The sequence below is a fragment of the Centruroides vittatus genome, unplaced genomic scaffold (assembly GCF_030686945.1).
Source record: "Centruroides vittatus isolate TY-2023 unplaced genomic scaffold, ASM3068694v2 contig_1408, whole genome shotgun sequence".
NCBI lineage: Eukaryota > Metazoa > Arthropoda > Arachnida > Scorpiones > Buthidae > Centruroides > Centruroides vittatus.
The window spans coordinates 610,109-625,704 of record NW_027120884.1 but is presented as its reverse complement, the minus strand read 5'-3'; the positions used below and the strand labels follow the sequence as shown (position 1 = coordinate 625,704).

Below are 15,596 nucleotides of genomic sequence, written 5' to 3'. Positions count from 1 at the left end.
AAGCAGTAAAAAAAATGTCAGGCAATAGAAGACGATGGGATAGGAATCCAAGAGAGAATCTACCTAGGATCTTCTAGTGATGGGTCACCACTTATACAAGTTCACTCACCATTTTGGTATTTATAAAAATTAGTTATAGAAGAAAATTAAGCTTTTGGAAAAATCATAAATCCTGTTTTTTATATTTCAAACTATTTAAAAAATTATTTTTGCCTTTGTTAATTTCATAAAGTTATTTTATTTTAAAGTTTTGAATAATTTTAAACAATGGAACATTTTGATTATTCTCTGGAACTGGATTTTGAACTGAATCCGTAGAATTTTATTGAAGGATACAGCGAAGGAGAGAGACATCCGTTACTTTATTTATTTTCTTAGTTGAGGATACTAAGCGATCTTTTAAAATATATAAGCCGATTGTGAGTCTCTTTCAGAGAGGATACCTTTCAAATCAATGTAGAAAACATAGCTTAAGAAACATCGATAGATTCTCGAAAATTTTGGAGAAAAGCTACTCCTTTATTTTTTTCTTTTATAGTTTACAATTTTCTCTTTTCCTTTTGTTACTCGCCATTGTACTTGGAAGTAAGTTTATATCGACTAAAAAAATTGTTATAAAAAGTAAATGATAAAGCATCGAACTATTTTTCCGTATATGTAAGGATCTATGACATTATAAAATATAGGAAATCCTCATCGGGACAATTAGGAAAATTTTTCCTATTTAATTTGTCCATGTCTAGAAGTTACAATTCCTATTTTCCTATCGAAATACACAAAAAAAGTAAATAAAATGAGTGAAGTTCTAACAGCAAATTCTGCACGGCATTTGAAGCATTATTTATCTTTATGATGAAACTAATTAAACAATGTAGTGTGTAGTACATCCAAACACAGTGAAAATTTGTTTATAAATTTAACCTTATAGTACAGATTTAACTACAAATATTAAAAAAAAATCTATTGTGAGAAATCTATAATCATCCGTACTATATTAACCATTTAATATTTATAAATTTCAAGAAGAAATTTAATTAATATGAGAAGATACAACTATTTCGTGTACAATCGGCATGTGATATAAGAATTCGAATTTATATTTCGTTGAGAAAAATAAAAACTTTTCTAGTATATTTAAGTTTTATTTTTGACTTTTAAATATTTTACTTGTGAAAATATACAGTTAAATTATATTTTTAAAATGAAAGTTTAAATAAAGTATTTCTTCACTAAAAATTTTATTATTATTTAAATTTTCCAATAATATAATGATAATATATTAGTATTTTAACACTGAATTTTCATTATATTATGCAAATTAGTAATTATTTCGAGTGGTAAACGCATTGTTTCATTATTAACTCTTATAACTTATAATTTAGATAAATTTTGAAAGTCTCCATTCTTATAATTTAAGTTTAATTTCCATTGATAGATCGTGTAGAATGTAAGTGTTAATTATTATCATTTAAATTTATTTTCTTATAACAAATTCCTGCAATTGCTTAAAGTATTGATGAACGGATCAAGACTATAGTTTTGCTTTTATCGACCGTATTTTAATTCATCAACGTTAAAGGTCAGATTTTCTATTAATTATTTAAGAGAATGTTTCAATATATTGCAAGTTTATAATGCATTTTATTTGAATTTATTCGTTTTCAAAATATTATTAAAAGAGAAAAGTTATTGTCAAACAGTTCTCGCTCATATAATTACTGTAACAATAAATTTTAAGTTGTATTTCACGAACTTCTACAATTACCATTCCAATAATTGAATAAAAATTGCTCGAAATTTCATGAATTTTTGTATTTGTTACTTGGCTATGAAAAGTATTTCCATATTATTTGTTAAAGTGAAATATTTTTGATTTTATTGATAGTTGAGTGAAGCCAAGAATCTATTACAAACAGAGACGTGCCCAAGGAGCCAAAATTCTAAAATTGTTACATGGGCGAACTAATAAATTTAGAGAAAACTGTCATATATTAGTATGAGAAAATATATTAATATAAAGTGTTTCTATTTGAAACAGGCTAATGAAAGGCTTACCCCAAGGCGCCATATTTCAGTTTTTCCCTGGTGCCAAATTTTTTAGCCACGGCCTTGCATACAAAGATGCATAATTCTGTATTTTGACTTCAAAATAAACTTTGCCAATTAATAATAAATTGATTGGAAACAATTCTCCATTGTTTTATATACTAAAAGTATATAAAAAATTATGCATAAAGTGTTATTTATCACATTAAACGCGATGTAATCTTACTAAGTGTTTAATTTAAGTATTTCCAAATTTTTAATACATTTGAGAATTGTAATCATAATTTTTTAGATACTTATTATACATAATATAAATTATACTTACTTTGTTAATGCAATTATTATTATATTTAATTGTTTATTAAATTTTATTTATGGGTGATTAAGAAGAATGAACACCATTACAATTTCCAATTTACTAATTATAAGTGGGAAAAAACTAACACTTTTAGTATAATAGGCTAAATTGAAAATATTGATCTCGAATTTAATAAAACAAAAGTAATATAATAAATTAAAACGTAATTAGTTCCAACTCTTCTTTCTTGCAAATAATATAACTAACATAAAAGTATTCTTCAATTATTATTATTAATTTTAATTAAGAAATTTACTTTTTATTAAAAAAACAAATTAATGATAAGCAAATATTTGAATGACTATTTAAAAACAGGAAAAAACATGGGACACGAACCCACGACTCTTGATTATACAGCATAGTGCGCGCGTGCCTCAGCACTAGTCATATACTCAGTGGCGCATTATAGCTTCATGGGGCCACAGACAAATTTGAATTAGTGGGCTTCATGTATGATGTTGGCTTCCGACATATTTCTTTCGGAGAAATTTTTTCCGAAATATTTTCTTATAAAAGATTGGTTTATGATCCCTATTTGTGGAGCCCCAAAGCAATTGCCTTTTTCGCTCATAGGATAACATGCTACTGCATATACTGACTTTACATAGAAAGGTAGGAAAGAATTTAAGTAGGAAACACTGAACTCCTAAGCTGTCAAGTGTGTTTAGTAACAAAAATCTAAAGAAATGAATAATTTTATGAGAAAAATCGGGTAAACTTACCGCCGCTTTAACCATCGTCACTTCCGCATTTCCAGGCAAAAGAACAGGCTCTCTCTCTCCCTCGGCGGCAGCTGCTGCAGCAGCGCACCTTTGCCGATGTTGTTCAGCAATTTTAGCCATTTGTTGTTGTCTAGTTTTACGCATAGATATTCGTTTACCCAAGTAGCCAACGGCTGCATATTCTAATAATGAGGCAAAAACCATGATAAAACAGGTTCCCAAGTAAACGTCAATGCTCTTGATGTAGGAGATCTTCGGCAGAGCAGCATTTGTGCTTGACATCAGGGTTGTCATCGTTAGCACTGTAGTGACACCCAAGGCCACACGAGCAGGAGTGGCATTACGGTGTAGCCAGAACGACACCCAGCTGATGATAACTATTAGGCCGGCAGGAATATAGATCTGAATGAGGTAGTAACCCATGCTCCGTACAAACTGGATCTCACACACAAGACGGGAATAGTTACCTGTAATTATTTATTAATTAAATACTTTTTTAAATTGGTACAAAAGTATTTAATAAAATTATTTTAAAAATTTACATTGTTTACCCTCTTTCGTACATATATTATTGAATATATTTAAAATAAAATATAAATAATTGCTTATACTTTATGCTAATTATACTGTTACAAATTGGTATTTTAATTTAAAATTATCTCCTTTATAATATGTTAAGAAGTAATCATGGTATAATATTTATGGTGTTTGCTACTGTCAACAAAATTGTCGTCAATGAACCATTCCTTTATTATGAATTTTTAAATTTAGATTTAGAAATGACTTATTAAAATAAAATATTAAAATTCATTCCAATCAACATTTTTACTGGTTTATCACAGGTAAACACATTTATTTACCCGTATTTATTTACCATTTCGTGATAGGTACTGTACGTGTACCGCGATTCTTATATTCAGTAAACAATGTAAGTTATATAATATACTACACTTATTGTTTATTATTTTTTCCATGTTTATGTGTACAATAAATACAAAACTCCATCAGAGAATAAACATTTTCACCGTTTCAACTTTAACAGGAAATTAATATTTGTTCAACAAATATTTAATAAACAATCCATACAGGTTTAGATAAATATTATTTATAATAACAGATATGAACATATATTACATAATCTGTAGCATCTCATAGAATTCTTTTAACCAAAATAAATCATGAAAATAAGTAAACAGAATGTTTGCTTGACCATTAAGCATCCCCAATGTAAAAATATTAAAAAAGAATTTCACCTCGATTACTACTTGATGTTAAATATTTATAACTAAGTTATCTCGGAAGAGATTTATGTATATTTTTTTTATAGAAAATTTTCCAAAGAAACTTTTATTACACAAGTTTAATCAAATTCAGGCCTTCTAAAGATCTTTGTTAATTATCTTTTTACTACTATCTAAATTATAATTTATTTTGCGTTTAAATTTACTCATTTATCTTTAGAAAAATAAAAATTCCAAGCCTTAATCCAATAAATTTTTATATTTATTCTTTTGTGCGATAGATAAATGGTTAAAACGTAGAGAATTCTCAGGTTTTATATACATAATTTTAAAGTGAAAATTTCATTCTTCGTGCCTAAAAATAGATTTTTGTGATTCTGGAAGAGTCTAGAAATTTTTATAACTCTTCACTCTGGCAATTTAGTATTAAAAAATAAAAAAAAAAGAGAGAGAGGAAAAAGTTAGAATCGACTATTGAATAATTTTTTAGCCGTTAAAAACTCTTTTTTATAAACTTTTCTGAAGTGATTTATTTTATATTTTGAGTTTTCCAAGGTCGCTACAATATTTAGAAACCATTTTCGTGTATATTTTCTGCATTGTTTGAATATTCAAAATATATAAATTAATTTATTCGAACCTTTAAATATATTTTATTTCATCTTTTTGTTGTATGTGTTTTTATAAGTATAGAACAGAGGAAAGATTTATATCTTACATTGTTTTAAAATAAGAATTCGGTAATTATATATTATTCAATGTTTAAAAATAACTGAATGTATTTTATTTATTATATTATAATTTAATTTTAATATTTATAAATGTAAAATTTTAGCGATTTAATTCTTAGAGTCTCTTATATTTCTAATATAATAATATCTATTATTAAATGAAGCATAATTATAGATCTTATGAATAATAAATTTTAATAATAATTTTCATAAATACAATTTTGCATTTAAAAATTAAAAAAATAAAAAATAAATCATAAATTACAGGTTAGTTAAATGTAGCTTTTGATCAAACAAAATACTTAATTAAAAATAGAATTTTTATTGAGAAAACATCTATATTAACTTTAAGTATTATGTAATGCAACATTAAAACAAAGAAATTATAGTTTTAGAATTAAAATAGAGATACAGAAATCGGAAATTTATTATATTAAAATCTGTATAAAGTATATCCAAAATACACAATCCATAAGTGAAAGGTAAATATCTAGAGAACAATTTCTATATTAATTTTATGAAATAATTTATTCTCAATTGTATTGTGATACGTTAACATGAATTTGTATATTTATTCGTTTTCCGAATTTTATATGTGCGTGAACAAGCCACTATTCTCATATTTTAAAAAGTAGACGTATTTTAACATAATGTTTTAATCTTGAAATTTTTGGTCCTGCTTTCCAACGGCTAATATATAGTTTAAAAATTACAGATGTTCTTTTGATTGGTTAAAGCGTAAAACACGTGAGAATTATTCGGGTTAGAAAGTTGCGATTGGTCGAATTTACTTTTTAATCATTATATGATTAGAATTACTTAATCGAGCGTTAAACCAACCAAAACACTTGTAAGAACTTAGATCATTTTCGTATACTGTAATTCGAATTTTTAGAATTCTGTGGTTAAAATATTTCTCTAAAAAAGTTATTACGCTTTGTTAGATTTTTTTAAATTTTTATTTGACTCTTTCCGTTCTGTGGGCATAAGAGAATGTTTCTCATGCCCATCGTGATTTAGGCTGAACCCGCAATGGGGCTGAGGGATAAGGCATACAGCCCATGAACATTCCTGGGTATTTTGTCACCTGGATTCGAACCCGAAATCCCTAAAGATATAGTTTATAGCTCTTAACCTATCGCATTATGCCCAAAATATAACAGCAAATTTCTATATTCACTCTATTCACTTCAAATTTTGTGTATTATTTTCTATGGACCTAAACCTGATACAGGAATATTAACTATTTGGCGTAATAAAAATTCCAAAAATAATTTGTAAATAAGATTCTTGTAAATTTGAAGATAGAATAATAAACTTGTAAGTCATTTCAGAAGTTTAACAACGAACATACAATAGAAATGAAATTAAGCAGCATTTTGAATTTTATAATTAACTGACGTGTAAATTGTTGTAGGTTTCGAGTAAACTTTATAAGAATTATTTATAAAATAAAACTGATAAAAATTATATCGTTTGAGCAAGTCCTGTAACTTACATACTAAATATCAGCGCATTTGACTGTTAGTTGTAAGCTATATAAAAATTTTATAGCACTTAAATTATTGTGCAAGTACTTTGATAGCCTTTCATTAACGTCTTCATTAAGTAAATGCGAACATTGGAAGCGCAAGTGAAGTAATTTCAACTGTAGTGCTTCGTAAAATTCCCTTTTTTATAGTAAGTTAGATTGCTTAGTTAATAACGTTGCGGTAATAGTTTAGTATAATTAATTATAAATTATATTAACAATTTTAAAAATTAATTTTTATAAATGCTCATATACATTTATTGTGTCAAATTTATCCTTATTTAGATCTTGATATTTAATTTTCGCTTTCTTAGTATAAAAAGAAAGATGTGAATTTTAAATCCGAATTTTAAAAATGTATAAAAATAGGCCATACAAATTTACACATTTAATGACCGTATCATTATGGCCTTAACGAAAATACTAGAAAATCTTATTGGAGCAAAGATTCTAACTCGAGATATTGTCAAGAAACTTTATACTTTTTAACATGTTTAAGTTCGTATTCGGTGGGAAAAAATCATGAAAATATAATTCACACGCAATAGAAAATTCAAATATAATAAATTCTTATATTGTGAGAGAAGGAGCAATAGGACCAATTTCCATATTCTTGATAAGTCGAATTCCTTGGGAATCTCAAAAAATAGTAAATTTAGTTCTTCGGGATCAATATTCGTATAGAATATCGGAACAGAGAAGAAACTTTTCTTCTTCTTTCTCCTTTTATCTAATATACGGATTATGTGTGATGAAATATTTATAATACGTTATATATTCTAGCTTACCTCCATATTATATTATTTTTAAAAAAATTCAATATATACAGAAAATAAGATAATTTAAAATCAAGAAAATAAAAAAAGGACACTTTAGAAAAGTTAAATTTTATCCATTATGCTTCATTTAATTTTACTCGATTTACATTAATTAATTTCGAAAGTGTGTTCTCTTAAAATTAAGTATTAGTATAGGCTACAGTATGTCACCATTGTTACGTCAAAATTATTTCTAGTTTAAAATAAATGATCCATAATTAGTTGGATCTACAAGAAAAGGATGCAAATCAATTTGGCACAGGTTAAAGCAAGAGAATAATAAATGTTTACCTGTAGAGAGGATAACTTCCTTCGACTCCCTACGATGTCCCAACACTTTGAACTGGGGAAGTTCAACGTCCTTGGACATACCAACGGAACTCTCCCCGTCGGCCCATTTATACCTGATGTCATTCATTGTGTAGCCAACTGTAGAAAGATAAATTGGATCCGAGTCAATGACTTTGAATCACCTCTAACAAGAGTAAATACTTTAATACGTGTAGTTTGTAACAGAAAATTTCCAGACAAACCATAAATTAATCGTAAAATTGTTCGTGTTGACAATTCCTTTATAATCATTAAAAATTCTTTCATTTAAACTAATCCCCATTTACACGGTTTAATTCCATTAATTAAAATATAATAATAATATGTTTTATAAAACTTTGTAAAGATCATTTATGCCCTCGATATAACATTACTCTAACACACTTAAAATAAATCTAATTATATGTATTTACAATATAGTATAATATGATTTATTTACACGTAAAAATAATATATTTTAATGTCGTTTATGCATAATTAAATATATATAAAATATAATTAAAAGTAGGAAACTAATTAATAATCATTAATTTAATATAATTAATTAATTAATATCATAAATAAGAAATAATGTATTTATAACAGTTTTTTTTGTAAGTTAAATTTTTCATTTCATGTTTAATAACGTTTCACTTAATATTTATCAAATTTGATTGTTACACATTCGACAGTAATAGACTTTCACGAAATTTCATTTATGTTAAACGCATATAAACCATTTTAAAAATGTACCATTATAAAACATTATTTACCTACAAGTTCAATTAATTAACAATATGGATTCATCCAATTGCCAATTGTAAATGCGTTTTCTCTTAATGTAAAATTCCATTTAACAAACGACTTCTGATGAACAACGTTGTTTATTTGAGAAGAAGCACAGTTTAAGTAAAATCTTCAATCAAGGAAACTTTCCTTTGGACCAGAAAAAGAAAAAAACAGAATAAAATAGCCTCGTTTTCTGGAATGTTTCATTAAACTAATGCCTCTTTGACATTCCAACATATATTACAACAGAATACGTGGCAATTTTAAGAGTTACTCACTAAATCTTTTCTACAACTCTACTTATTCACACTCTTAACTTATCTTTATTGTAAAATATATTAAATTTTTCAAATCTTTACTTTAATTTTATCAACTTCTCCTTGCAAAAGTTGACATCTTTACAAGAAAAGAAGAAAAAAAAAACCGTATTTTCTTGTCAATCTCTTCGCTGAAGTTACATAAATTTATAAGTGCTTTATAACCAAACTAAAAATAATAATAGTTTCTATAATTAATACTTAGAAACAAAAAATAAAATTCAAATTACATTTTGAATACGCATTATTCATTAAATTTAAATTTAAATTAGATGTGTATTTAAAAATAGTATAATTTATAAAAATAAATATAATTCTTAAAATAAAATATTATTATATTGAAAAAAGGAATGATTATTAACAAATAACTTGTATAATGTCTGAAAAGTATAATTTCTTAATCGTTTAATTTATTAAATAACGGTTGGAAGAATTATTAATACGATAGAATTCAAATATTTTGGTAAATTTCCGAATATTTTCATATACATATTGCGGTGTAAGGTAGAGTGAATTTAATAATTAATGTACTGTACATGACTTATGCATTATCATAGCCTGCAGTATCGTCAAATTCTGTTTATGACAGAATTTGGTACTGGTTAGTGATAGGGTTATCATATTTTTCCTCCGGGAAATTTTTCTTTAGAATATTTTACGAATACAGAATAAGTTTTTTTAAATTCATATATAAAAATTTTAATTTTCTTTCTCGAATATATTTTTTTAAAAATTCTAAAAGTAATATTTTAAAACAGAGTTATAATATTAACAGATAAGAGAAAAATCCTTTATAAATATGACATTTGCAGTTAAAAAAAAATGTACATAATTTTAAATTTAGTAAAATGAAATAAATAATTCGTATGACGTAAAATATTTTTTAAAATCTAATTTATTAAGTTTAAAGTATGTCTTAATGAAAAATAACTTGATTCAACTGAATTGTTTTATTCTCACTGGTGGTGCATTATGAATAGAATTTGTCGTAATAATTTTGATATATTTTCATATTATCTCATATTTATTTATTTTGTATTATTTTATAAATCTATTTATAATATAAATTATTACACACTATAATAAATATTTATTAATTTATTATGTCTATGTCTTTTTTCCTCGCATGTAGTAGTGCATTCTAGCGTTGTAAAAGTAGAAAATATATTAAATATTTGCGTGTTATTTGATTTAACAACAAATATAAACTATTTTATCTGTATTTTAATTAGATTTTACTATTTTTCTCTGAACACCATGTTTTTTTTCTTTGACTTCAAATGTATCTTATCTCAAAGAGAATGAGACAACATTATTTAATATAATGTGATATATCAAGAATAAGAAATTGTTTAGAATAAAATTAATTCTTGATTTATGACTCTATTTTGTAAAAATAAATTGTTTAAATTATAAAAATATAAAGAATTTACATATAGTGTAAACTAATTCAAGAGTAAAAATTAAAATAACTAATTCATTATAAATTGAGTAAGTTATAAATAATTAATTGATTCTAACCGTATTTCCGGGCAATTTTTCTAACAATATTAACGATAATTGAATTTTTATTTTTCAAATTAATTATTAATGTAATTTTTTTCTTCCTGCAGCAAACCCACACGAAGATAACATTACAAGCTGATGTATCTTACAAGTTAGTTGAAAAATCTTATAGTTATAAAGTTTTCCTCCAAGTGAAAATTTTTTTATTAAAAACAGAAGTTCTAGAGTAAATAATTTATATATTTACTCTAAAACTTCAAAACAATAAACCATTATTTATGATGCGACTCTTTTTCTGTTGCCATATTATCTCTTACCAAAAAAGAAAAGTTGCGGCAAAAATATGGAATTATATTTAGAATATTTCTAAAAAGAAGATAATTTAATACATAAAAATAAATATATTTTTAATATTTCTAATATATTAAATCATCATTAAAATGTTTATCGTGACTGCAACATACACGAATGTATGACAAATATAGCACTTACTTGTATATACACGTATATTTCAGCTACAAAAGCATCATAAAAATTAGAAACGATTGCAATAAAGATAAAAGATGATGCTGGAAAAAATTCTCATACAAAATATAGCTTACATTTTTACTTACTACGCTATTAATTATATCAGAGTACTTATATAGAACTTTATATTTCGGTAAATGGTTCTTATATCCATTAGACAAACAGTGTTAAGCTTAGTCTAAATATAATGACAAAGAAAGTACACAAATAAATAAAATCATAATATTAATGAGTCTCTTCTAAATCTAAAATGTTTTTCTATCAGTACGTTTAGTTTATCCATCAAAATTAGCCTTCAAATTTCATTAGAAAAGCATAGAAAATAGCCAACGAGGTAGTAAAAAGCAATTTTTATTTATTTTAAGTGATTTGCTGGAAATGTATTTAAATTAAATTAACATATCAAATAAAATTCTAAAGCTTAATAAGTTAATTAAGTATTATTTAACTATAGTAAAAGATTAAACAATTTAAGTGCTATTTTTTAAGTAACAAATCTGATAAAATGTAAATCTGGAGTATTCTGCACAATTTATCGTTAAAGAAAATAAAGATAAAATACAAAACAATTAGCTAATTATTGAAGAAGAATTCGAATTTGAATTGCTTTCTAAACTGTTAAAATTGAAAAGAAAAAAAAGGGGAAATTTAAAGTAATTATCCAGACAAATATAGTTTCTTACACATTTGAATACCGTTTTCTAACATGTAAATTTACTATAAAACTTTGTTTATACACCTAGGTTTAATTCTTTTAGTGCCATTTTTATTACATTGTCAGTAAATGTTAAAAAAAAATTCAGGTCAAGCTTATGAAAGAAAAAATTATGCATCTATTTTATTTCCACTTCAAACTCATTTGAAAGTCAAAATATTTGATACAAGTTATCAACTGGGAATCTGTAAATCTCTGATTTAAGTAATTTACTGAAAAGGATTTAGCAAAATTCTTTGTAAGAATGATTTCAAATAGGGAAAAATTTAAATCCTCCCGTTAAAATCTATATATATTATAAATTATAAACAGGACAGAATTGTAAATAAGCTAAACAAGTTGTAGCTTAGGGCATCGCAATCATATTTATAAATGTATCATTATTTGGTGAAGGGAAAGGGTCTGCAATATGTTAGATTTGTTATGCCCTAAGCTATAAGTCCTAAATGACGAAAATTCGAAAAATTTATTAAGAAAAATTTATCGATTTAACTGGAAAACAATTCTTAAACTCTATCTCGTTAGTACAGTACGTTTCTAAATTAGAAATATCTTTCATTATTTCACTAAAGAGAGACGTTATATAAAGAGGACATTTCGTAAATAAATTTTACTCATCTAAACTTTAATATCTAAACCGAATTAAAAAAAATAAAATATTAAAAAAGTATCTCTTGTAATATACTAGGTAAAGAAAAATTTTTTTGAAAAAATCTTATGCTATTTTCCTGTCAAAACCATCTGCTTTTCCACTCTTGATTTCTTAACAAAACTAAAGCTTGTCACTTATTATTAAGTTCTTAAATAAATGATTTTATAACGCACTTGTTCTTTGTAACTGAATGAATTATATGTTAAATAGAAAAATTAGCATTAATTTGCAATGCATATTATTAAGAGAGTTTATTATTCATTAAAAATAATAACAATATTTAACTTTCCATCTCAATTTTGAATAATTTGCTTAGATAATACTTATATTTTGAATTAAAAAACCTCAGAAAAGTGTTTTTTTCTCCTAATGAAGTAATTATCATAAATTACTTTTTCCAAGAACAACTTTAACAAAGAATATTTTTGAGAATTGATTACAGTCACATATTTTGCAAGGTTTCTTAATAAAACATATGGTGTATAACCAGAAAATTCTAGAAATCAATAAAATAATTGATGGACTTTATGCCCTTGAAGGAAAATTTCCAATTCGTTATTTTATTCTGCCAATAAATGCCATTTTAAAATTATAACTTCTCTGTTTTGTATCTCAAAACAAAATTCGGTTGCTTGATTCGTTGCTTAATTTTGTAAAATTCTCAAATAAAAAATATTGTTTATTTTACAATAACTGTTTTATTAATAATTTAAATAACACAATTGTATAATACGAAATAATAATTTTGATTAATGTCGTGACAAACGACTTTCTTATTAATGTATATATGTAATTAAACGTTAAGTATAATACATGAATATGTTTAATTGCACACAAAACTATGGAAATATTTCCTTATAACTAGAATCTAAATATATTTATATAGATATTTTGCAGAATATCCACATATACATTCCGTCTAGATGTTTATCTGTTACATATGATAAGTGCACTAAGTTATAATAGTTATTATGGATAATATTTACTGACTAATAGCTAATAGTATGATACTTATCTATAGAAGATGGACTATCCACAATCATAAAAAATATCTGAAATATATTTTATCCGAAATCATTCTTACAAATGATCTAAGATCGAATCTGATCCGGATCAATTTTTTAAATAATTCTGGAATAAAATTTGATCCTTTTCTTGATTTGATAATAAATCTGGTTAATTTATAACGATTGACTTTTTTCTGTTAGTTCTTTAAAAGAGTAAAAAATATATATAGAATAAAAGAAAATTGGTAAATAAATTTTCTCTTGTTCTTCAATTTTTCTTAATATTTTATGATTAATTTAATAATTTTCTTTGCTTGTTTACTACAAAATGAATAAATATTTATTCAAAAATATTAAACAAAGATTATAAATGACAAATTAGGACATTTTAATACTGGTGAACAAAGAATTGTCTTAGAAGCAATTTTTCCAAAGTATTTTATGTAATATAAATTTGAATTTTTATTCAGATAAAAAAACATGTTAAATATTTATAAAGGTTTATATTAAAAATAAGAATAATGTTGTTTTTATCGCTTTATTCTATGATATTTCATTATATAGATTGCAAAATGAATATTTATAAAAGAAATAATATTATTATATATGTATAAAACATATATTCGCGTTCATGTATTTTTTAAAATACAAGCTGTAGCTATTTTTAGGTAAACAAAACACAGCAAGTATTATTAATATAATATTTTTAGTATTTTTCCAACGGTTTTACAAAATTTTATTATAAAAGAAACATATGTGCACTTGTTCTTTCTCTTATACGACTTGCATTTCGCTGTATTGTTAGTTTTAAAAATCGATTTATAGAAGCTAACTTACTCAAATTCAATCTATTTAAAATAACAGAAGTTTTATCTTTATCTCCTTAGAGACTTCTCTATTTTAAGCCAAAAGCATTCGAGACATTTTGAGAGAAATCGAATCTTTTATTCATAAACAAACACAAAAATCTTACATCCGAAGAAATAAAATATTTTTCTAAAAAATTTATAATTTAATTTTTATATTCTATTTAATTTAATTTCGAATATAAAAGAATATTACATAAACATCTAATTTTTTCATACTCATTTTATTTTATTTTTTTATAAGAAATGTGTAAATGTGTAATAAATTTGTACAGTAATAAATGAAATTTAAAAAAAGTAATTCATATTTTAGTTTATCGAATTGGGAATTTAACTTATTCCTTTTTTTTCTTTATTATATTAAAGTTATCGTAAATAGTTTGTAACAATTTTTGCAATAAAACTATTGAAATGATGAATTCTTCATTATCGAGCTTCTAGAGAAAATAAAGAATTCCAAATTTCCAAAGACTTTATTGTTTCATGCGACTTTATATATCGCTGAAGGGAATTAAATATTCAATTGAAGTGATATTTGAAATGTTTAATTTACAATGTTACCAGAGTAAAAAATAAAAAAAGGAGCGACATATTGTTAATGGATTTTCAACTGAAATCACAGAAGACGGCTCCTTAATGTCGTAGTCAATATAAAGTCTTTTGTGTCTTCGTCAAATAGATAAATATTCTCCATTCACAATAAAGGATGCAATTTATTATGAATGGCTACTTTCAAAGTTTACTTATATCTAAATCCCACACAAATAAATATTTCGCCGAATTGTTTTCAACAAAATTCTAAGGATAAAGACAAATAATCTTTATTATTTTTGGACTTTGTATTCAATTCGTACAGATATCAAATATGCAATTGTGTTCGGATCAGATTCTGAGCAATTTATAGGAAAATCACAAATGGAAACACGCTGCTCTATCCGAGTATAAATACAAATATACGGAAACCTTCAATTTAACATCATAAATTTAGTTAAAAGATAAAAAAGAACTTCATAATAAATTGATATAAAGTTTGGATTATTTTGCTAAATTGAACTTTTATTTTCTGGCCTTAATTTATTTTCTTTTTTCTAACTATAAACGATGGTAGCACAACTCGACTTTGATGTTATCAATCCAATTAGCTGTCACCTCATACTACACTTGTTTTCCTAAAATATAGTTTTAGTGACAATAGAACTGATAGTAAGTGAATGTACAGAGAAAAGATAAGATTAAACATATTTATAACTGAATTTTTTTTACTAGTAAACATGTTACTAATCTTATAAAATTGTACAATTTCAATACATAATGTTCTCAAAATATTATAAAAATTATTATTTATAGCAGCTTCGATACGCCAATAATTTATTTTTAATTTAAAATTATAAATAAATTAACAATATTCAACAAACTTTTACAGACATTTAGAATTTTTTCGTAATTATTTTTTTTAATAT

The 15,596-nt window shown here is 24.5% G+C and overlaps 1 protein-coding gene across 2 annotated transcripts in view; it reads right to left on the bottom strand.

The window, feature by feature from the left end:
• Positions 1 to 15,596, bottom strand: part of LOC136968167 (gamma-aminobutyric acid receptor subunit beta-like) — a 176,680-nt gene that overhangs the window by 18,574 nt on the left and 142,510 nt on the right. For both annotated transcript variants that reach the window (XM_067262132.1, XM_067262131.1), the window contains 2 exons: positions 7,739 to 7,876; positions 3,127 to 3,593 (listed from right to left, as the gene is read on the bottom strand). In XM_067262132.1, coding sequence (XP_067118233.1) covers positions 3,127 to 3,593; positions 7,739 to 7,876 — 605 coding nt within the window. The remainder of the gene's footprint in view (positions 1 to 3,126; positions 3,594 to 7,738; positions 7,877 to 15,596) is intronic.